This window comes from Pongo abelii, chromosome 8 (genome assembly GCF_028885655.2).
Source record: "Pongo abelii isolate AG06213 chromosome 8, NHGRI_mPonAbe1-v2.0_pri, whole genome shotgun sequence".
Lineage (NCBI taxonomy): Eukaryota > Metazoa > Chordata > Mammalia > Primates > Hominidae > Pongo > Pongo abelii.
This window is the reverse complement of record NC_071993.2, coordinates 85736229-85759185: the sequence shown is the minus strand read 5'-3', so window position 1 is coordinate 85759185 and position 22957 is coordinate 85736229. Positions and strand designations below refer to the sequence as shown.

General features: G+C 39.4%; 1 protein-coding gene and 1 long non-coding RNA gene across 7 annotated transcripts in view; both read left to right on the top strand.

The window, feature by feature from the left end:
- The window catches only part of LOC129048293 (uncharacterized), a 28938-nt gene extending 27571 nt beyond the window's left edge, over positions 1-1367 (top strand). Inside the window, exon 3 of the long non-coding RNA XR_010141579.1 lies at positions 1045-1367. This is a non-coding gene — a long non-coding RNA (uncharacterized LOC129048293). The remainder of the gene's footprint in view (positions 1-1044) is intronic.
- A 9130-nt stretch (positions 1368-10497) lies between these two features.
- BICC1 (BicC family RNA binding protein 1) overlaps positions 10498-22957 on the top strand; it is a 320717-nt gene continuing 308257 nt past the window's right edge. For 2 of the 6 annotated variants that reach the window (XM_063727638.1, XM_063727639.1), the window contains exon 1: positions 11165-11595. In XM_063727638.1, the coding sequence (XP_063583708.1) occupies positions 11406-11595 (190 nt within the window). In that variant the 5' untranslated portion in view covers positions 11165-11405. Of the gene's footprint in view, positions 10544-10641; positions 10681-11132; positions 11596-22957 lie in introns of those variants that run through there. The other 4 variants (XM_054522560.2, XM_054522561.2, XM_024253682.3 and 1 more) reach the window with 4 other exon arrangements.

Here is a 22957-nt window from a genome sequence, read left to right as displayed (position 1 = left end):
CCTTTCTTCCTTTTGTGTCTTGGCCTTCTCCTACTTTTGCCCCTATTTCTTTATCCTCCTTGATTTTATCCTATTGCCAGAAGTTTCTCCTCAATAAAGATTTGACCCAGAAGAGAGCTTTGGCTTTTTAGTTTTGAGTGTTCACAGGGTCCAGATTGTTTCAGCACCAACAGTCAGAACTTATTGCCATCCATTGCACTTACCTACAAATTGGATCCTGCAGGACTCCCACCTGTTTTCAGCTGCTGTTGTCAGATTAGTTTTTTGTGCTTTCCAATGACTATCTGATGGCAAATTTGGGATTCTCTTGGACGCTGTCACCACTAGCTTCTATTCCGGGATTTGTACGGATACCTAGTTGTCTAATTTTCTTATGTATATTGTCTATGTGTTTTTGGTTTTGCAATCTATTAGGTTGGTACAAAAGTAATTGCTGTTTTTGCCATTAAAAGTAAGTGTCAAAAACTGCAATTATTTTCACATCAACCTAATAATCGTTCTGTCTGTTTTTTTGAGAGAATGGGCCAGGATTCAGGGATTTTCATAAAAAACACTGCCAAACCTACCGCCACCTTCCATTATTTTCCTTTTTAGGTATATGAATATATCTTCTTTCCTCGAGCAGATTTCTTAATTTTTCTAGTTAAGCACAAAACAGTTATTAAAAATAATAACCATTATTGAGTGCTTGCTTCAGTAACCATTGTTGAGTGCTGAATGGATTAAATGTTTCATAAAATGTTCGTTAATCTTTACAAGAACTTTTGGATATAGCTATTTTATACCCATTTAAAAATAAAGTGAGGTTTAGAGAAGTAAAATAATTGGTTCCAGTTTGGAGTAAGCAGATTCGAAAATGGCACCAATAATTCTTGCCTCCTAGTGTTCACAGCCTTGTGTAATCCCTTCCCCTCCAGTGTGGGCTGTACCCAGTTACTTACTTCTAATGAGTAGAGTATGGAAAGTGTATGTTATGTCACTTCTGAGATTAGTTCACAAAAAGAATGCAGGTTGGGCACTCACTCTCTCTTGCTTTCTTGCCAGCTCACTCTGATGGAAGCCAGCTGCTATGTTGCTCTATGGAGAGGCTCAGGTAGAAGGAATTGAAGGAGGCTTTCGGCCAACAGTCAGCAAGGTACTGAGGCTTTCAGTCTAAGAGCCTATAAGGAACTGAATCCTACCAGCAACCAAGCAAGTGGCTTGAAAGTGGACCCTCTCTCAGCTGAGTCTTTGAATAAGATCACAGCTCTTATTCAATATGACACCTTGACTGTAGTCTTGTTAGAGATCTTGAGCCAGTGGCACCCAGCTAAGCTGTACCTGTATTCCTGACCCATAAAACCATAATAAATGTTTGTCATTTTAAACTGTGAATTCATGCAGGTAATTTGTTATGGAGAAAGAGATAACAAATACACAGATCATATAAATAAGGTGGCTCAGTTGGCCTGGAACTCAGGAGATCTGATTCCAGGGTCTGTATTCTTTATCTCTGTGCAATGATGACTTTGCTTAGCCTGCACTTTTATAAGCTACTATTTCCACCACATTGAATTTGATAGTCTTTCAGTTCTTCTTTGATTCTATTTGTTCTTCTTTGAAAGAACCTTTTCTAACTAGAAACAACCTGTTGCTGAAATGAGGTATTATTTTCCAAGTAGGCAATTTCTTTGAGTCATGGAAATTTAGGGTTAGAAGGAACTTAAAAATTCACATAGTCCAAATCAACCTTTTCCCAATTTTTACAGATGGGAAATTAGACCCAACAAAATTAAGAGCCTTGTCTAAAGTTACACAATTAGTGAAAGAATGAAGACTAAAATTCAGGTCTCCTAATATCCAGTTTAGAACCGATTGACAGCTCTACATGGCCCTAGCTCACTACCACATTGTGGACCTGGAATAGCTTCAATTTGATTCCTATTCATTTTAGCTGTACAAAAACATAAGAATCTTGAAGGGAACAGCTGACCAGGATATTTATTTCCTTTGCTCTGAGGCTCACCTCCCCTGAAAGAGGGGTCAACAGCCTGTGTCCAGTTGAATGACTGTTCATCTTCCAGTCCCTTAACCACAGCTCAGGATCCAACATGGCAATGAAGTTTCATATTGAGAGCCAACTCCAAATGATTTGTCTTGGCTGTTTGGACTGCTTATTGAGAAGAATTTCCTGAGCTGGAGTGGAAGAGAGCTGTGATCAGCTAGTAATGTCAGCCATAAGAGGAGGTTGGGGGTGTGGTGGAGTGCATGCCATATATTTGCCCACTGGGATTTCTGTGGATTTTGGTCCGACTCCTTCCTTTGATGACCTACTCTCTTCCTGCTATGACCCATTCTTCCCACACAAGTTGCCCAAGAAGGCTCACTCTCAAGGCTCCCTTGGCCCTAATTTCTGGAATCTTTTTCACATTTGATGTGAGATTTAGCACACAAGTGGCATTGGTGGAATTTACCTTGTAACTGAGTGTGGTGTTAGAAGCAGAGCCAGTTCTCAAATCCTTGTGGGTTGGATGCTTGTATGGCTTTGTAGTCTTTGTTTCTGGCTAGACCTAAAAATCACATTGCCAGCAGACTGTCAGTACATGAAATAAATAAATAAATAAATAAAAAATGCAGGAAGGTACAACTTTGCACATGCTTACTCTGTTGTCTTTTACAAAAACATTCCATCTTTCTCAGTCCCAGGGGGTCATGAGAATAAATTTACATCTGAGTGTTAGTCCAGAAATAAAAGACAGGGTAAAATACTGATGCTGTAGATCAAAAGCACAATTAACATGTACGTTGAAATCTGGACAACTGAAAGAACTATGGGGGGGGGCTTAAATATCTCCATGGGTGGTAATTTCAACATTGTAGTATTGTTGTCTTTTTACCCTCTTTTTGGCAGAGTTCTATGTTAGGCAATGTTAGAATTCAAATAAGTGGCTGGGAAGTGTTCATTTCCTTCTTTTATTCTTCTGCCTGCTTTTTAACTTTCTTCTTCTATATTCATCCATTTTATTTTCTTTTAGATGACCCAAATTTTCCTCTATTATTACTTTTCAGCATTGAAGTGCTGAAGACCTCAATGAAAATGTTTTACTTTTCATAATATTTTTAATCAGAAGCTTATTTTATTGAAATAGTAGGAGAATTCAAGAACTCCCTCTGTTATCTAAATATTCTTGCCCTTGCCTTCTGGAAAACACAAAACCCTCCGCTTTTAATGGGAAAGCAACACAAACCTGAACATGACTTGATGCTTTGAGCTGTGTAATTTGAATAAGTCACTGTCTCTATATGCCTCATTTGTACCCAGGGATAAATATGTGTGTGTGTGTGTGTGTGTGTGTGTGTGAGAGAGAGAGAGAGAGAGACAGACAGACAGACAGACAGACAGAGAGAGAGAGAGAAAGAGAAAGAGAGTGGAATGAGATCAGCAGTTTGAGCCCCTTTGAAACCCTGAGATTATGGGAAGGAGAAGATGAGCTAGTGAGAATCCCCCGTCCTTCTTCAACCAGAGCCACTGTTACTAGTTTTGTGTAACGGCTTTCTGCATTAGAGTTAATTTGAAAGACAGTTTCTATTTTTTAAACGTGAAAACTGCCTGAATTCATGAGCCTTAGGTTCCTTCTACCTCTAACATTTTACACTACCTACATGTAATCAGATGGTTCCAGGTTTAAGAATGTTGTCTCTTCCTGTGTCCGTGTGTTCTCATTGTTCAATTCCCATCTATGAGTGAGAACATGTGGTGTTTGGTTTTTTGTCCTTGCGATAGTTTGCTGAGAATGATGGTTTCCAGCTTCGGAGTGGGGAGGGATAGCATTAGGAGATATACCTAATGCTAAATGACGAGTTAATGGGTGCAGCACACCAACATGGCACATGTATACATGTGTAACAAACCTGCACGTTGTGCACATGTACCCTAAAACTTAAACTATAATTAAAAAAAAAGAATGTTGTCTCTTTCAGATGTCTCTGTGTTTGACTTAGAACCATCACCATACTGCAGGTCTTCAGGCAAGTTATCCTCTCCAGGCCTTAGCTCTTCTCTTCTCTTCTCTAGAATGGAGACAAGAGTTGTACCAACTTCAAAAGATTGTGGTGACAACCAAATGAGACAACTCATGGTGTTCAGCAAATTATAAATGCTCAATAAGTGTTAGTCCTTATTATTAGTCTGAAGAAATGCTTGAATTACACATGGTCAGTTCACCTTCCTTTATTAATTTGACTTATGCTTATTTCAAATAAGCCTTCTCCTAGAACAAACTCCAAGGTCATTAAAATAGAATATCTTATGCTTTGCTTCTGTTTTAACTTGACATTGCAGGGAAAATTTATTTATATGATTTTAGAGTATTCACTTAAGAGTAAAGTGATATCCAAAACATACTGCATCATATCATGGCTATGTAGATTTCTTCCCAGAAACCTTCAGTTAAAAGTTAAAATGAAAAAAATAAAGTTGAGATGAAATGAATTGTTTCTGTGGATGATACTGTGCTGAATATCAGCTTTTTCATAAATTTTAAGCTTATATTTGCAAGATTTTATTTTTTATTTCAGTCTTTGGGTCTCAGTTTCCTGATCTGTGTAAGTCAAGGAACTGGACCAATAACTGCAGATTCAACGTTGATGATTCAAAGTTTATTTCAAGTAATGTGGCACTCTAATCAATTTGTCTCATTTCTCTGGGCATGTATCCTCAGCTGCAAACTGAGGAGAAAATGTTCTTACCTATCAGCTGCTTTTAATTATAATATTGGAGTTTTAACTCTTCTTTTCCTGCTCTTCCTCAACTAAGTTAGTATATGGTTATCTAATCATCCCAATTATAATGTATCACAAATTAATTTCTAATGTTTCCAGGTGCACAGTTAAAAGCTTGTCAACATATACTAGGCAACTGCTGGGTGCTAGAGGCACGGTAATGAAAAGCCATGCTTCCTGCCTTCAGGAACTTGGACACCAGACATAGAATGATGATAATGATAAGGATGAGGATGATGATAATGACAGAGATAATAAATGTAAAGATAATTGCTTTAATAGGAATAAGTACAAGATTCACTGGAGACAAAAGATCTAGAGAACCTAAATCAGCCTGGTGGCTGGGTGTTTGTGAAGGCTAGGGGAACAAAATGAGAGAGAATATTCCAAGCTGGAGGAATACTGTAAGCAAAGAGCTCAAGATGAAAAAGCAGGACTAGACCAGAAATTACAAATAGTTCGGAACTGTTGAAATATGAAATGCAAAAAGAGGAGGTGGGAGAGACAAATGGGCCTAAGAGCTTTGTAAGCCATTTAATTGATTAATATCTGGACATATGTTGAGATTTTTCAAACATAATTGTAATGTTAAGGTTTTAAATTCAAATAGAAAAGCAGTTTTAATATAAGCTTCTGAAACTATTACAAAAATACAAAAATTCAAGAACAATATTTTTGTAGGTGGCCTTAGAAGAAACAAATTCAGGGAAATGAAGAGTGCTTGGGAAAGAACACCAAACCATCTTGCTTTGAAGTGTATCCTGAGGAGTTTTTCTGTCAGATGACCACTGATTAAGGTTAGATATCTAAGGTAGATGTCAGATAACTAATCTTGTTTTGCTAAAAATCTCTTCTGGGTTTTCATATTTTGTGAACTTGAAGATTTGCTGTGATCTTAGTTATTTAAATTTTCTCAGTGATTTTTTTGTTTGAGAGCTTTACTCCATTAAAGAAAATCTATACAATTGATTACTTGGCATCTGATCTGTTCCTAGACTTCGAATGGATTGAAAAGTATTCTTTTCTTGAATGAAGTGGAAAGATAAAGACAAACAGATATATATATATATGCTCTATAAAAACAAAAAGATTGGTAAATATTCTAATTCTGGTTTGATTTTTGTAGAAAGAGCACCTGACTCAGAAGTCATGAATTCAAGGTTCTGCTATTCATTTATTATTCATTAATGATAATGATATTTATCATTATCAATAATGGTGTAATAAGCGTGTGTTACTTCATTTGCATCTCCAAAATTAAAGTTATACACCCATCAAATTGTTCTAGAAGACTTGTATAAAAACCAGAAGTACTGTATGCCTTCCCCCCATTTCCCATTTCCTACAGCAATGACTTCCAAAACGTTTAGCTTGATATTACTTTTGCCACTGTGTCTCCAAATAATATGCTTACATTGCTTCCTCCTGATTTTTGAAACATTTTAGCTATTATCTATTGATGTTTCCTTAAAGCAGATGAGGTTCATTTTTTTTCACCACTTCCTCCCCTTACACAAAGCCTCCACTACACACAGGCACATTTCCCAATCCCTCAAATTCCTAATCTAGATATGTCATAATTTAGGTTAGATCAATATGCATGGTTTACATTATTACAACTAAACAAATACTAGTTATGACTCAGCCACGTTGCATACTCTGATTATTCTGAATTTTTCTGCATGTTTTGTTATACTTGGAGTTAATAATTGTCTTCTTTTTGGTACCACAGTTTTCTATGAACTGATCACTAATTTAACCACAGAGTCTTCATGAGCTGTCTCAATATCCTCTATGTTCTTGCATTCCAAGAATTCCATTTAATCTAGAAGAAATCTCAACCCTGAGTTTTCTGACCTACTGCAATTTGAGTTCTCTTTTCATTATCATCTTGAGGAACTCTTTTGCCTCTATCATGTGCTAGCTTGCTTGTTTTCTATATTCTACATTTTCTCTTTATCTTGATTTAATCTTGTTTTGGTGGCAAGCAATCTTCAGTAGCTACCTCAGACAGGGCATAAATAAATAAAAAGTTTTTTTTTTTTTTTGAGAATGGATTTTAGCCTTATGTTTGGTTGATAGTTTTGCGGGGTATAAACTTCTACCATGGAAATTATTTTCCACTGGGCATTGCTGCATTGCCATTTGGCTCTTGATGCTGCATCCATTTGGCAGGAGTCCTGTGTTTTCTCTGTGCCTGCATTCAAGAAGCTGAGTACTGTTGGAGAAAGTCATAGGACAAATCATAAATTTATGATTATCATTATAATTTTATAAAGTTATGATTACCAACATCAACTGGCCTCTCAACAGTGCCAACTCATCCTTTTACAGATGCAAAGGCTATATAAAAACCTCTCAATTACCAAAAGCAAACCAAATCTCTCTACTCTCTTCAAACCTATGACTGCTCTCTTTCCCTCCTACTCTTCATAGATAAACTTGACTTTTACTCTTTTGGGAAAATACAATCCATCATATGGCAACTCCTTCCTGTTGTAAAAATGCAACCTACAAACTGACCTATATTTGTACCCATCTTGTTTACTTTCTGATGAGCTATTTGTCCTCTTATTATCTCTTGTAATCTATTCTGTTCATGCTCTCAAAACCTGATAATATTAATTCTTCTCCTTTTTGTTGAATACTCAATTTCTGCCACCTGAATCTTTTCCAGTCACTTTTAAACATGCTCAAACCTGGAAAACCATTAAATCAACCATCTAACCAACCAAACTACCAAACAACCAATGAGCAATAAACAGGTTCCCTTTGCCCACTTTGTCCTTCAGCTATTGCTCCTTCCTCCCTTTCTCAGCCAAACCTTTTCCAAAGAGTTGTTGTTACTTCTCATTTCATTAGCTATACCCACTCCTCAACCACTCCATTATGGCTTTCTTGCCAAGGTCTCAGCAATCTCATAAAAAAAAAGTTGACTTCCCTTAGTAAACAAAGATAATCACACTTTCCTTTTTGTAACAGTCTTTTCCTGAGTTTACATGCCACAGCTTTATTTGTTTCTTCATTCTTCTTTCACTGCTGCTTCTATATCCTTTCACATTACACTGTCCTCTACTTGACCACTGTCAGAATTTGAAAAAGTCACGTTCCTTGGTTCCCTTTTCTTCTAACTCTCTTCTTTTTCCATAGACAGTCTGACCCAGGTGGATGGCTAGAATTGTTACCTACAGGCCAGGCGCGGTGGCTCACGCCTGTAATCCCAGCACTTTGGGAGGCCGAGGCGGGTGGATCACGAGGTCAGGAGATCGAGACCATCCTGGCTAACATGGTGAAACCCCGTCTCTACTAAAAGTACAAAAAATTAGCCGGGCGCAGTGGCGGGCGCCTGTAGTCCCAGCTACTGGGGAGGCTGAGGAAGGAGAATGGCGTGAACCCGGGAGGCGGAGCTTGCAGTGAGCCGAGATTGCGCCACTGCACTCCATCCTGGGCGACAGAGCAAGACTCCAACTCAAAAAAAAAAAAAAAAAAAAAAAGAATTGTTACCTATAAACAAATAACACATTTTAATCTCTAGCCAAGATTCCTTTACTGAATTCCAGACCATTCAATTGCTAACACGACATCTCTTCTTGGAGATCTCATCATCATTTCAAACTCAAAATGCCGAATTCAACTTCATGAACTTTCCTCCATTGTGATTTTCTTTCAGTATTCCCAGTTTCAGTTAATGACACCTATCTCTCTCTTATTGTGTTAGCCAGAACCCTGGAGATATTCTCAACATTTCTCTTCCCATCATACTATTTCTAATTCATCACCAATCTACTTGGTGATACTTACTGTTGAAATATTTCTCAAATCCTCTCATGTCTCTCATCTTCACCACCTATGTAAGCTACCAGCATTTATTATCTAAATTTCCTATGTAGTCTCGCAATTGGTCCAACTGCTTCTGTCTATCCTTGTCCCTCAGTCTGTTCTCCACACTACAGCCATAGTCAACTTTTTAAAATGCAAATCTAAGCACATCTTTCTTTACTTACAGCCTCTATATGATTTACTTTTATTCTAAGGATAAAGACAAAAACTCCTTAATTTGACGTATGCTGCTTGCATATGTCCCCTCTTACTTATAGCTCCTGCCCCAGTGAGTCCTAATTCCTTGTTTCCTTGTACCAGCTATGCTGGCCTTCTTTTAGTTCATCCAACAGGGGAATGCATACTGCCCCCTTCTGCTACAGTGTCTTTACTTGTGCTAATCTTATTGACAGCCAATATAACTTATTGGCTAAGCATAAAACACCTGAAGCCTAATTTTCAAGAGACTGCCTGGGTTCAAATTCTTATTCTTCAACTTAGTCGTGCAACCTTGAGCAAGTCATTTTACCTTTTGTGCCTCAGTTTCCTCAACTCTCAAATGAGGATAATTGTAGTATCTACCTTCAGGGATGTTACTATGACGAGATGATCATTTGCAGGGATGGCTCTTCCTTCCCTTGCCTAGTTAATTTCTCTTCCAATGTCTGTTCTGAGCTAGAGTCACTGTTTCTGAGAAGCCTTCACTGACCTCTCTGACTGAATCCAGTTACTCTATTATAGGTTTTCTCATATCTTGAGTCTCTTGTTTGTAATGCTTACTGTGGGCATGATTTTATATTTGTGATTCATTTTTTGGTCAATATTCCTGCTCATTAGAATTTCAGCTCCAGGAGGGACTACAGGGATGTGTCCGTCTTTGCTCACTATTTCTTGGGCTTAACAGTGCCAAGTACATAGTAGGGTCCCAATAAATATTTGTTGATAGAAAAACACAGTAAATGTCCCTGATGGAAAAGAGTGGGAATGCTCCTAGATAAACCCTTTTGGTGCTGAAACTAGTGCCTTGGATAGAAATTAACAGTAATTAACAAGTTTATAAAAGGAACACATGGTGGTGAATCAGAGCAGTTAAGTGTGCAGATGCTCTCAGTTCTTCAGGAGGTGACTCTGGGCAGGAGGGGTCTCCACTCAAAAAGGTAAGACTTTGTATAAAGACCCACAGACCCGGGTCCGACTATTGGCTGTATTATCTGCTGCTGGACGACCTTAGTCAAGTTACTTTATTTCCCACGGTCTCAGTTTCCTCATCGGTACCCATCACAGGGTCAATTCCTGTTAACTAGGCAGCTGAACCTGAAATAATTTTGATTTACCTTCGGCATATTCCATGATTATCCACAGGCCTGTGCCAGTGATATGGCTCTTCCTACATGTGAGCCAGGAAGCCTCCTTCTGTGGCGCAGTGACAAACTGCTATCCCCATCGTTCCTCCCCGCAAGTCTTTGTACTTTGGGTCATAAAATAATAGGCTATGAATCTGTGTGAACTGGGAAAACAGAGTTCCAAGGGCACACCCAGTACGAGGGAGTCTCCTCTTCCCCCGCGCTTCATATCCAAGCTTGACAGAGGCCGTGGGTGGGCTGGCCCTTGGCAGTGAGGCTCAGAGGTTACTGGCCGTCATCTGTCAGAGACTGACCTTGAAAACAGAGAAAAGCCCTCAGTCCCTGACAAGACAGCCCTGCCCACGTGCCAGCTGGATCCAGCTCACCAACACCGCAATCTCCGAGCCCCTTTTCTACTTTAAAAAAAAAAAAAAAAAAAAGTCTGCTGAGTCCATTCCTTGAGAATCACAGAGAAAACAATTCCTTCCTCACTCCATTCAAGAAAAAAAAAAAAATTCCCCTTCTCAGAATAAAAAGAGTAAGCCTCTTGTCCACCTCTCGTGCAGCGGGCCACTTTGCTGGGAGGAGAGGAGGTGTCTGGGTTTGAGCCCTTCCTGGAGGTATGAACTACATGCGAGCCACGTCCATGGCGATGCCTGCGAAAGACGGGCATGATTTCTTCTCCAAGCCTTCTTTTTCCTCTTCCTCACGTTCGAGCTTGTGGAACCAACTGGGGCTGTGAGTTTCAGGGTGTAGGGTATGTATGTAAACAGCGGAATTGCGTATGCACTTAGTGTGCGTTCAGGATTCTGCTGTGCTTGAACTTGGAGTGTTTGTGTTTGTGTGTTTGGAGGATTATGAGAGTATGTAGGGGGAAGAGATTTGTATGTGTAAGTGCAGAAAAGTAGTAGTGTATGTGATGTGTATGTGTAGACAGGAATTACGTGGACACTCCATGTGCGTTCAGGAGTGTGTGTGTTTGAGGAGCTATGAAAGTGCATGTATGGAAAGGATTTATACGTGTAAGTGCAGAAAGCGGCAGTGTGTACGTGGTGTGTGTGTGCGCGCGAGTGTGTGAGCGCCAGGGGCCGCCCGCCCGCCGTGGCTCCCCGTGGGCTGGCCGGGCCAATGAGCGCGCGGCTGTAGGGGCGGCGGGCGGGGAGGGGGCGCCGAGCCCTGCGGATGGAGGCGCGGGCAGCGCGGCGCGCTCATTCCGCGCGGGCGTTGCTGGCGGGGGGCGGCGCAGCCACTGGACCCGGCCCGGGGCCGCGACCCGGGGTGGCGGGCGGCGTGGGCGGCGCCCGGGGCTGGGATGCGCCGGGGGCTCAGTGGCGGCGGCGGCGTTGGCGGTGGCGTCGGCGGCTGCAGGGGGACGAGCTAGCGCCGCGGCGCTGGGAGCCAGTTGAGCCCGGCCGGCGAGTGGAGGCGGCAGCGCAGGCAGAGCGGCGGCGGCAGCGGGAGCCCGAGCGCTGCGCGCCCACCATGGCCGCCCAGGGAGAGCCCAGCTACCTGGCGGCGCAGTCGGACCCCGGCTCCAACAGCGAGCGCAGCACAGACTCCCCAATGCCCGGCTCCGAGGACGACTTGGTCGCCGGGGCGACTCTGCACAGCCCGGAGTGGAGCGAGGAGCGCTTCCGCGTGGACAGGAAGAAACTTGAGGCCATGTTACAAGGTAGGCATCCCCCGTGTTCTCGGACTCCCCGACTGAGCCTCTAACTCCTTCTCGGACATCCCCACCGCGCGCCCCGGCGCCCGCTACTCCAGCCTACGGCCGGTTTAGCTCCAGGCCCGCTCCTCCGCGGAGCCGGAGGACACCCAGGGACTGGAGACTTCGCGGGACTCCCCACCCTTCCACGCCTCTCAGGTTTCCAGGCGCTGGGGGCCCTGTGCGAACTGGACCGGCTTCAGAAAAGCCGAAGGCCGAGTTTGTACTGGCGCGCCCAAGTTGCGTCCTGGACGTTGGAGATGCCAACTTTAGCCCGGACACCTGGGCTGTGCCATCCGGACCACTCGGGCCGCACTGAGTATGCGTGACCCTCCCCATGCCCTGGCAGCCTCGAGTTCTGTCTCTCCGTCTGTTTCACTCTCTCCCCTTGTCAGTATCCACTTCCTCCAGCTGAGGGGCCTTGTCTCACTATTGGGAAACGCTCTGCAGATGTCAAGGCTTAAGACAGGAGCTCCCGCCCCCACCGCTGTGGTCAAGGAGGGCCAGGATGGGGGTGAGCAGCCAAAGCGAGTGGGGGAGTGTGGAGGCAGTGCTGCTGTGTTTGAGGACAGTGTTCATCTCTTGACAGGCTTATAAAACACATCTTGAGTTACATTCAGTCCATAAAAATCTTGCTATGCTATGGGTGTCTGACTTTGTTTTTCACAACTTAGAATTATTTTTAACTCTTTAATTTCTTTGGGACTTTCCCGGGTAGAAAATCTTCAACCATACTGGGCCGAAAACAGATTCTGATTTATAATACGAGTATTGGAGTGAACGTCAAAACGTCCAAGGTCATTTTGACCTTTCTTAAAACCGATAATTACTAGCCTACCTGTAGCCACCGATGTGGCTCATTTCCCACATCCAAAGAGAGAAATGAGTTAGTTTGAATGACTGTTATTCTTAAACTACGTGTACGGGACCAGGCATTAGTCTCACTTAGGATGCTGGTGAAGATTCATTCAGTAGCTAGTGTTCTTTTATCGTGGGAGAGTTTGGAGCTTTTCAAACTTTATTTGTGGCTTTATACATAACTTATTTTGACTTTATCAGTCAATGCATCGCAGTATGGGAACGATTTAGCCCTCTGTGGAAATGCAGTGGCTTTTTAGAACAATTAAGCAGGTTATTTTAAGAGAGAACAACATGTTTTCCAAAACAATAACTTGGTGGAAACAAATAGCAAGAGTGTTTGGCAGACGTTTTTTGGATGTGCTACAGGCTTTCCTCCCTTGTTGCTTATTTTTATTGATAAACATCCCTAATGTGTGTCATGCCTTTGTCTGTCTCTCCCCTTCCCTCTCTTTTTTTCTCAAATTATGTAACTTTTAAGGACAGTTACTTCTGTGATAAACTCTTCAAGTAAGACCGTTATAAGATAGATTTGGAAATTAAAGCCCCAGTTGCATTTCAGTAACTCATTTTAGTTATTTCGTCGGTTCTGTGGTTCTTTTTGTCTAGTTTATGATTATAAAACAAAATATTAAATTTATGTCAGGCATATATTGTGAGATCGTTTGGAATGAACTGATAGTAGCACATACTCATCCTTTTCAACCAGCTTTCAGTTTTCTACATTAGTTTGGAGTGATATGAAAGAATGATCTGTTTCACCTGCGCACAAACAAGTAAGGACAGTGATGTTAGCTTCTGGGAAGTTCAAGTGTATAACCTGAGCTTTAGAAGTGAATTTCCTTTTTTAATTTAATTCATTTTCACTTTGAATAAAATGAAATTTTGATGAGACTTTTTGAAAATTTGAAGGCTCTTTTGTATTAATAGATGTGATATTACGACTTGAGATGGTTTGAAATTGCTTTGCAGTAATAAAGTTTCTTTTACAGAAAGTCTTAACATCTCTTGAACAACCGATATACAGTCATGCATTGCTTAAGGACTACGACTGGGATACTTCTTAGAAATGTGTCCTTAGGCATTTTCATTGTGCAAACATCATGGAGTGTAGTTACACAAACCTAGATTGTGTAGCCTGCTACACCTACTACCTAGGCTATATGGTATAGTCTGTTGCTCGTAGGCTACAAATAATGTTACTAGGCTACAAGGCATGTTACTATACCCAATACTGTAGACAGTTGTGGCACAGTAGTATTTGTGTATCTCAATATATCTAAACATTGGAAAGGTAATGTGTTATGTTACTATGGCTATGACATCACTAGGCGATAGGAATTTTTCAGCTTCATTATAATCTTATGGGACCATTGTAGTATATGTGGTTAGTTGTTGACCAAAACGCAAGTGTGAGCACTGGGTTCACTAATACCTGGGTTCAAAACCCTATAGGATCTCAGGAAAGTTGCTAGGCCTCTCTCTGCCTTCAGTTTTCCCATCTGTAAAAAGGAGCTGATACTAGGACCTTTTAGGTTTTGGGAGAATCGAAAGAGATAATGCCTAACAAGCTAACACTTGCCCACAGTGTTTGATCAATGATAAGAACTTAATGAATACCTGTTGTTATTATTAATAATAAATATTGCATCATGGATTAAAAGGATTTTCGGTGCCTACCACAATGTCTGAAATATAGTATATACTCAATAAATAGTTGAGGAACAAAATAATTTTGCAAGTTCATAATTGCAGAAGTAAAATAGAAACTAAAGAAGTAAGTCTGTCAAGTCAATAAGCATTCTAATATTGTTAGATACTCTTGGGTGGAAAGCTTTTTGTTTGAAAAGTGCCAAGTAAGTAAAGTCTATATTTGAGTTTTCAATTATTGTGAATTTGGGTGTGCTATTTTTCTATTTACAATTGACTTAAAATAGGTACAGGTTTCCAGTTTAAATCAGGATAAATAAGATTATCTGTCTTTAAGTATTCAGAGTGCAAATTGGTGATTATAATGCTTGGAATTTGTTTCCAGAGAGACTGTCCTGGGGGCAAGTTAATCTTTAATGAGTTGTATTTTTATTAGTAGAGAAATTCTTCTACGCAATGGACCAAAAATTCAGTGAGGTTAATATATGGGCAATAGGGTAGTAGTCAAATAAATGAAATACCATTCTTAGATGATCATTGAAACTTGAAAGAATTGTTACAGATAAAAACCACCAGGCCAACAATGTAGGGAAATATCACTCTGTTTTCATGGTTTTTTACTGGCGGGTTGGGGTCTAATTACTACTTCGAAACAACCATGCAGAGTATCTGATGTTTTTGCTGTAAATGAAGATTATCAGTTTTATTAGTTTACAGTTTTATAAATGGAAATTTATTTTCAAGTTTACGTTTTTGATGGGTGTGGTAAGTCTTGGAATGAATACCATAGACAGCATTTTTAATGATAAAGAAAATCCTTATATAATTTCTTTATTTAATACTGATCTTCAAATGTAAATTTCATATATCATGTGAAATAATAGTATTGATTTATGTAAGTCAATTAAATTTTAGTTAAATTAACTCAAAGTTATAAGTTACATATCATAACTCACATTAACTCAACTGTGAGTTATCAGGGAGGAAAGGGAGGAGAGTGTTATAGCAGGAAGTCTGGGAGAAAGTAGGAAATAATTGAGTCAAGAGAATCAAAGATACAGTCTTGGTGTTTGCCAGAGTACTGAGGCAATCACAGGACTCCTATATTAATACTTTTCTTTTTAAAAGTATTTTTCTTTGTAAAAACATATATGTGTACTGTAAAATTAAAAATTCCCATATATAACACAGCACTTCAAATTATTCTTAAAAAAATTTTCCCATATAAAATTCAGAAGCATAGGCATTTTCAAAGTTTGGGAATCCCTTCTTTCAGTAGAGAAAGTAGTGAGTGTTAAAAGGTGGGACCTGTGGTGGGGAGGAATGGCCTATTTTCATGAAAGGAGATTCACAGCTGGTGGGATTTTATGATACTGCTGCCAAAGACTTTAAGAACCATGTTGCATTTTTGCAGTGATAGGCAGAACTGGGGTCATTTGCTACTGCTTGGTTGAGTAGCAGAGTTAGCCACTGAAACAGAGGTTGTTGTACATCATTGATTAACAGTAGGAGCAGCAACTATGTTATCTCTTTAATTCAGCAAACTTTAGTGGATTTTTAAAATGATTTGATGAACAGATAATAATTTAGACTTTTTTCATGAGAGCGGGAAGAAATATGAAGCCAAAAATGTGTGAAAATGGGGGAGTACTGAAAGTGAAGATAAAGAGTAAAGCTTAAATAAACAGAATTTTCTAGCTAATGCTTGATCAAGGCTAATAAACAGCAAAAACAAATCAAATAAGTTTATAAGCTTAGAGATTAAGAGCACAGGGCTCTGGGCCAAATCTAGATTTGAATCTTGATGCTACATTTTAATAGGGAGCTTGGGAGAATCCATCACTTGGCAACCTCGTTTCTCAAACGGGGCAGTTAATGGTAGTACTTACCTCCTGAGGTAGTTTTGACAATGAAGAGGAAAAAGGTGTATGTAAGTCATCCCAGTGCTGGCAACATAGGAAGTGCTGAATAAGCTAATAACAATATTCACAGTAAATCATAATGTATAAAATGCACTTTCTTATATTGATCATGAAAATCAAGTATATTGGAAACTTTAGTTTGGTCTTAAATTATCTTATGATTAATGAACATGCACAGCTATCTAAATATTATTATTGGCCTTCCGGGCAGCTTGCCATGTGTGGAGTATACTTGTAAAGGTGGGTGGGTAAATACTAAGTAAAGCTCCATTAGACATGAGTGTGGAATTCTAGATTTTGCTCAGGATGAGAGGGCTTTTCGCCCTTTTTAGTTGTAAATTGTTCTTGCTTTGAGTATTTTTCATTATTTGACTGGTCCTGAGCCATTCATTTCTAGCATGGTTTACTAAAGACTAGCAGCGAAATCAGTTAATCTCTCTTCTGGTTGTAAGTTGCTCTGAATTTTGAGTCATTCATTGGTGTGTAGAAAGAAGCTTTTTTGAAGAAAATACTCTGCCTGGGTTAACATGTTTCATTTGCTCACCTGTAAAATGGGGATTAATAATAGTCCTACTTTATGGTGATATTGTGAACGCTGAGTGTGAGAATGTATGTAAAATGCTTAGCTCAGTGCCAGGTTGATGGTGCTTAATAAACATCAGTTCAGATGCAGCAGTACTGTCTCACATGATGGTTAAAGATTTCAAAACACTAGAAAGCAAATACTTGCCAAGTCTTTTTTTCTTTTTTCTTCTAATTTCATGTGAATCCTTTGCGTGTGTGTGTGTGTGGGGGGGTATGTTTGATGTGTTTTAGTGAAAGTCTTCCTCAAAAAATTAGAAAAGTTTGTTATGACAATTTATTCGATCCAGAGAGCATAGTTGAAATTAAAATTGCTTTATAGATTAAGTGAAAAAACACATCAGAGGTTGTATAGCTTGGCAGTAAAGAGCCCAGGAGCTGCTTTCAGACTAACTTGGATTGAGGAGGTCCTCACTTTGCTTCTTGTAGAGTTCCGTGAGGATGCACTGAGAGGGACAGTAAAACCTCACGCTCACGGGCATGGAGCAAGCACTCTCAGTCACTTATCTCTATGAAGTCTTGGGGGGTTTTGGTGAAGTTGATCATTGATAAATACATAGCCAGAGAGGTTTGTTATACCAATGACTTTTACAGGCAAGAATGTATTTGGCTGCGACTAACAGGAAACCTGACACAGAGTGGCTTAAACAAGCCAGGGGTGTGTCTTTCTCACCTAATGAGAAGTCTGGGGCTAAGCAGTCCAGGCTCCAAGAGCTGCTCAAGGGCATCAGGAGCCCCCTGTCTTCCCTCTTCCCTGCGTCCACCATCTTCAGCCTGTGGCTTTTTGCCTTATTTTTGCACTATGGCTGTGGCTGTGTATTGAGGTGTGTCTGTGGTTTATGCAGGTAAAAGGCGGAAGAACAAAAATTATTTTCTCTTAGAGATTTTGCCTTTTTATGTGACAAAGAATTCTCTCTCCTGGAACTTCTATCTGTACTTCTTTGGCCATCTTCTGCTGCAAAAGACTCTGGGAATGTATCTTCTTTTTCCAGCCTCACTAGTGGAAGTAGGCAAAGAAGAAGGGGGTCAGAATGGATGCTGAATGTTTTACCCGATATTTTCCTCACGGTGGGCAAAGTGGAGGAGCATTGGGACTCAAAATTGCAAATTGTGACTGAAGTCAAAGCTTACCTGTATCAGAGACTTTGGACTGTGCTGATAATCTGCAGGAACTTATATTATTCAGTAACATTATATATCAGTAGAATTTCTTTCTTTCCTTTTTTTAAATTATAATTTTTTTTTTCATCAGGCAGCCCCTGAACCAGAATAGGTTCTGAGAGGCTCCCTAGAATTTCTTTCTTGGCATAGTCCAGAAATAAACCTAAGTACCAAAGAGGAAACCAACCTTGATCATGTAAAGCTCTTCTCATCTTGTTACTCCTTTTATGAACAGAATCTAGGGCCACTGAGTACTGGAACTATCTCTAAAAATTCTCCATTGTTTTCTCCATGTCAAATGTTTTTTTTTTTCCCATAGAAAATTACATGGTACAATAAAAATGCTTATTTCACTTTTTATTATCTTAAGATATCCTTTCTGTCCTCCCTCCTCCCACCTTCCACACATGTCAGATTTCATTTAGAATTGACAGGTTCAATGTAGTTCATGCCTCGGCCTTTTGGCTTTTCATAGATTGGTCACTTAGGTATAATCTGGCCAACAAAGCCAGAATTTGTTCAGAACCATTTTGGAGACAGTTTGATAGAATTATCATCCCATGTTTTGTTGTCTGAAATTGTCCAAAATAGTGAGCTAATAAAATAAACCAGTTGACTCATTCTTAGTTCAAGATACAGTTCTTACTTAAAAAATACATAGGGTAATAGTGACCACATATATTCCTCTATATGAAATATTTAATAAACTACCAGGAATGAGGTGCAATTTTAATGCTAATTTATAGTGGTTTTGGTGTGTGGGATGATCTTGGCAAGAAAATCTTGTTATGCTGCAAAAGCCACCAAATTCAATGTCTAATCCTTATTGTACTACCATCTAGGGAAGTCTTCAAAGAGCACAAAACCATCATAGAAGCATTGTGGGTGCTATACATTTGTAAATCCTTTTCCTACCTGTCAGGCTACTAATAGCTGTGGATGATGAAAACATTTGTATTTGTAATAAGTATTAAATCTTGTTCCCATTTATGATGCTGGCATATGAAAAGATGACACTTTCTAGGTATCAGGTGGTTTCCCTGTTATAGTGAGAATGATAAACCGTATATTAGTCTGCATATTGAGTTGATCTGGAGCTTAACTGTATCTCTTATATAGGAAGGTGATTAAACATAGGATTTGAAAATTAGCCATTGCTGTTTTTTCACCCTCGATTTTAAAAGTAATACAAACCTATATAGAATACTTGAAAGTATAAACATAAGTAAAAAAGAAAAACCAAGTCATCCCTAAGTCCAGAATCCAGCAATAACCACTGATGATATTTTAGGAATTTTTTTCCTGGTCTTTTGAAAATATGCCCACACATAATTTATTTTTGCCATGCATTTTGAGTTTGTACCATATGTCAGGTGCAGTGTTGAGCTTTGGGGATGCAGATGAAACCAAAAGAGTTACTGGCCCTACCCTTCTGTGACTTAAATTCTACACTGGGATCATACCTCCTATCTTTTTCACTTAGCGTTGAATCATAACTATTTTCTGTTTCATTAGAGGTTCTTGAAGAACATGGTTTCAAATGTCTATATAATTTTCTTGTTGTAGTATACTTTGTTTAAACACTACAACATTTTAGAATATTTTTAGGTGGCTAGACAGTGGAATGAGCCCAATGTTTCTACTCAAACTGCCCGGGATTCAGATCCTGATTATTAGCCATGTGGCCTGGGACAAATTAATAACTCATTTAGCTTCTCATCTCTAAAATGGAGATAAAAAGTATCTATCTTCTAGGTTGTGAGGATTAGAAATACTGTATCCACAAGTGCCAGGTGCGGAGCAGGTACTCAAGATATGGCAGATGATAAATATTTAGCTCGCTGTCCCAACCACTTCTGCCTAAAAACCTTTTATGCATTTTTTATTATTCTCATATGAAAAACCTTATTAGTGAAATTTTGGGGAGCAAAGGACATGGAAATTTTAAGGTTCCTGATCAATTTTGCAAAATTATTTTCTGGGAAGTTTTGCAGGTTAGGCAGAAGAGACAACAAATCTGCAGGGTAATCTGCTCCTTATACCTGCAGTTCCCACAGTCCATTATTAGAAAGCAATTGAATTACAAATATAGAGTTAGATCTCCATTTTGCCTTTTTCGCTGAAAAATTTAAGTGAATTTTATCTTACCTGCTTAGCATGTCTGTGGATCAATATTTTTTAAAACTTGTGGGCATGAAAATCAGCCGGAGAATGTGTTTTTTTTTGTTTGTTTTTTTGTTTTTGTTTTTTTTTTGAGGACGTACACTTTGGGCTTCCCTCTCAGATTCCAACTTTGTAGGTTTGAGAGTGGTGTTGGCAGGATTGGCATTTTGGAAAGAATCTTTTGTGAGTCTAATGGAGATGGTCCCAGGATCACACTTTGAGAAACCTTGCAAGGTGGTTAGAGGATGGTGAAATCATTGAAGTTAAGAATCAGACTCTTCTCTTTCTTTGATTTCCTTTACCCTTGAAGCTAGTACTTTTTCCACATTATTAAACCATCTTGAAGCATTTTAGTCTGGGAACGTAATTTATAACAGGCATGTCATTTATAGTGGCTTGTTGTAAGGGACTTTGGGGAGGAGCACAAATCTATATATTCTTGCGGAGGGCAATATTGTCATATTGCACAGTAGGCTCACAATGCGTTTGGTTTTCCTGCAGACTCCCATTAAGTTAGGCATAATAGATACCTACGTAATATATTATGAAATAATTTAAAAACACACTTTTCATTGTAGAAATTTTTAAAGCAATACACTCCTCAGCAAATGTAAAAGAACAGAAATTATAACAAACTGTCTCTCAGACCACAGTGCAATCAAACTAGAACTCAGGATTAAGAAACTCCTTCAAAACCACTCAACTACTTGGAAACTGAACAACCTGCTCCTGAATGACTACTGGGTACATAACGAAATGAAGGCAGAAATAAAGATGTTCTTTGAAACCAACGACAACAAAGACACAACATACCAGAATCTCTGGGATACATTCAAAGCAGTGTGTAGAGGGAAATTTATAGCACTAAATGCCCACAAGAGAAAGCAGGAAAGATCTAAAATTGACACCCTAACTTCACAATTAAAAGAACTAGAGAAGCAAGAGCAAACACATTCAAAAGCTACCAGAAGGCAAGAAATAACTAAGATCAGAGCAGAACTGAAGGAAATAGAGACACAAAAAACCCTTCAAAAAATCAGTGAATCCAGGAGCTGGTTTTTTGAAAAGATCAACAAAATGGATAGACCGCTAGCAAGACTAATAAAGAAGAAAAGAGAGAAAAATCAGATAGATGCAATAAAAAGTGATAAAGGGGATATCACCACTGATCCCACAGAACTACAAACTACCATCAGAGAATATTATAAACACCTCTACGCAAATAAACTCGAAAATCTAGAAGAAACGGATAAATTCCTTGACACATACACCCTCCCAAGACTAAACCAGGAAGAAGTTGAATCTCTGAATAGACCAATACCAGGCTCTGAAATTGAGGTAATAATTAATAGCTTACCAACCAAAAAAAGTCCAGGACCAGATGGATTCACAGCCGAATTCTACCAGAGGTACAAGGAGGAGCTGGTACCATTCCTTCTGAAACTATTCCAATCAATAGAAAAAGAGGGAATCCTCCCTAACTCATTTTATGAGGCCAGCATCATCCTTATACCAAAGTCTGGCAGAGACACAACAAAAAGAGAGAATTTTAGACCAATATCCCTGATGAACATCGATGCAAAAATCCTGAATAAAATACTGACAAACCGAATCCGGCAACACATCAAAAAGCTTATCCACCACGATCAAGTTGGCTTCATCCCAAGGATGCAAGGCTGGTTCAACATAGGCAAATCAATAAACATAATCCACCATATAAACAGAACCAACGGCAAAAACCATATGATTATCTCAATAGATGCAGAAAAGTCCTTTGACAAAATTCAACACCACTTCATGCTAAAAACTCTCAGTAAATTAGGTATTGATGGGATGTATCTCAAAATAATAAGAGCTATCTATGACAAACCCTCAGCCAATATCATATTGAGTGGGCAAAAACTGGAAGCATTCCCTTAGAAAACTGGCACAAGACAGGGATGCCCTCTCTCACCACTCCTATTCAACATAGTGTTGGATGTTCTGGCCAGGGCAATCAGGCAGGAGAAAGAAAGAAAGGGTATTCAATTAGGAAAAGAGCAAGTCAAATTGTCCCTGTTTGCAAATGACATGATTGTATATCTAGAAAACCCCATTGTCTCAGCCCAAAATCTCCTTAAGCTGATAGGCAACTTCAGCAGTCTCAGGATACAAAATCAATGTGGAAAAATCACAACCGTTCTTATACACCAATAACAGACAGAGAGCCACATCATGAGTGAACTTGCATTCATAATTGCTTCAAAGAGAATGAAATACCTAGGAATCCAACTTACAAGGGATGTGAAGGACATCTTCAAGGAGAACTACAAACCACTGCTCAATGTAATAAAAGAGGTTACAAACAAATGGAAGAACATTCCATGCTCATGGGTAGGAAGAATCAATATCATGAAAATGGCCATATTGCCCAAGGTAATTTATAGATTCAATGCCATCCCCATCAAGCTACCAATGACTTTCTTCACAGAATTGGAAAAAAACTACTTTAAAGTTCATATGGAACCAGAAAAGAGCCCACATTGCCAAGTCAATCCTAAGCCAAAAGAACAAAGCTGGAGGCATCACGCTACCTGCTTCAAACTATACTACAAGGCTACAGTAACCAAAACAGCATGGTACTGGTACCAAAACAGAGATATAGACCAATGGAACAGAACAGAGCCCTGTAGATGCCGCATATCTACAACCATCTGATCTTTGACAAACCTGACCAAAACAAGAAATGGGGAAAGGATTCCCTACTTAATAAATGGTGCTGGGAAAACTGGCTAGCCATATGTAGAAAGCTGAAACTGGATCCCTTCCTTACACCTTAATTCAAGATTGATCAAAAATTAGTTGAAGATTGATTAAAGACTTAAATGTTAGACCTAAAACCATAAAAACCCTAGAAGAAAACCTAGGCAATACCATTCAGGACATAGGCATGGGCAAGGACTTCATGTCTAAAACACCAAAAGCAATGGCAACAAAAGCCAAAATTGACAAAT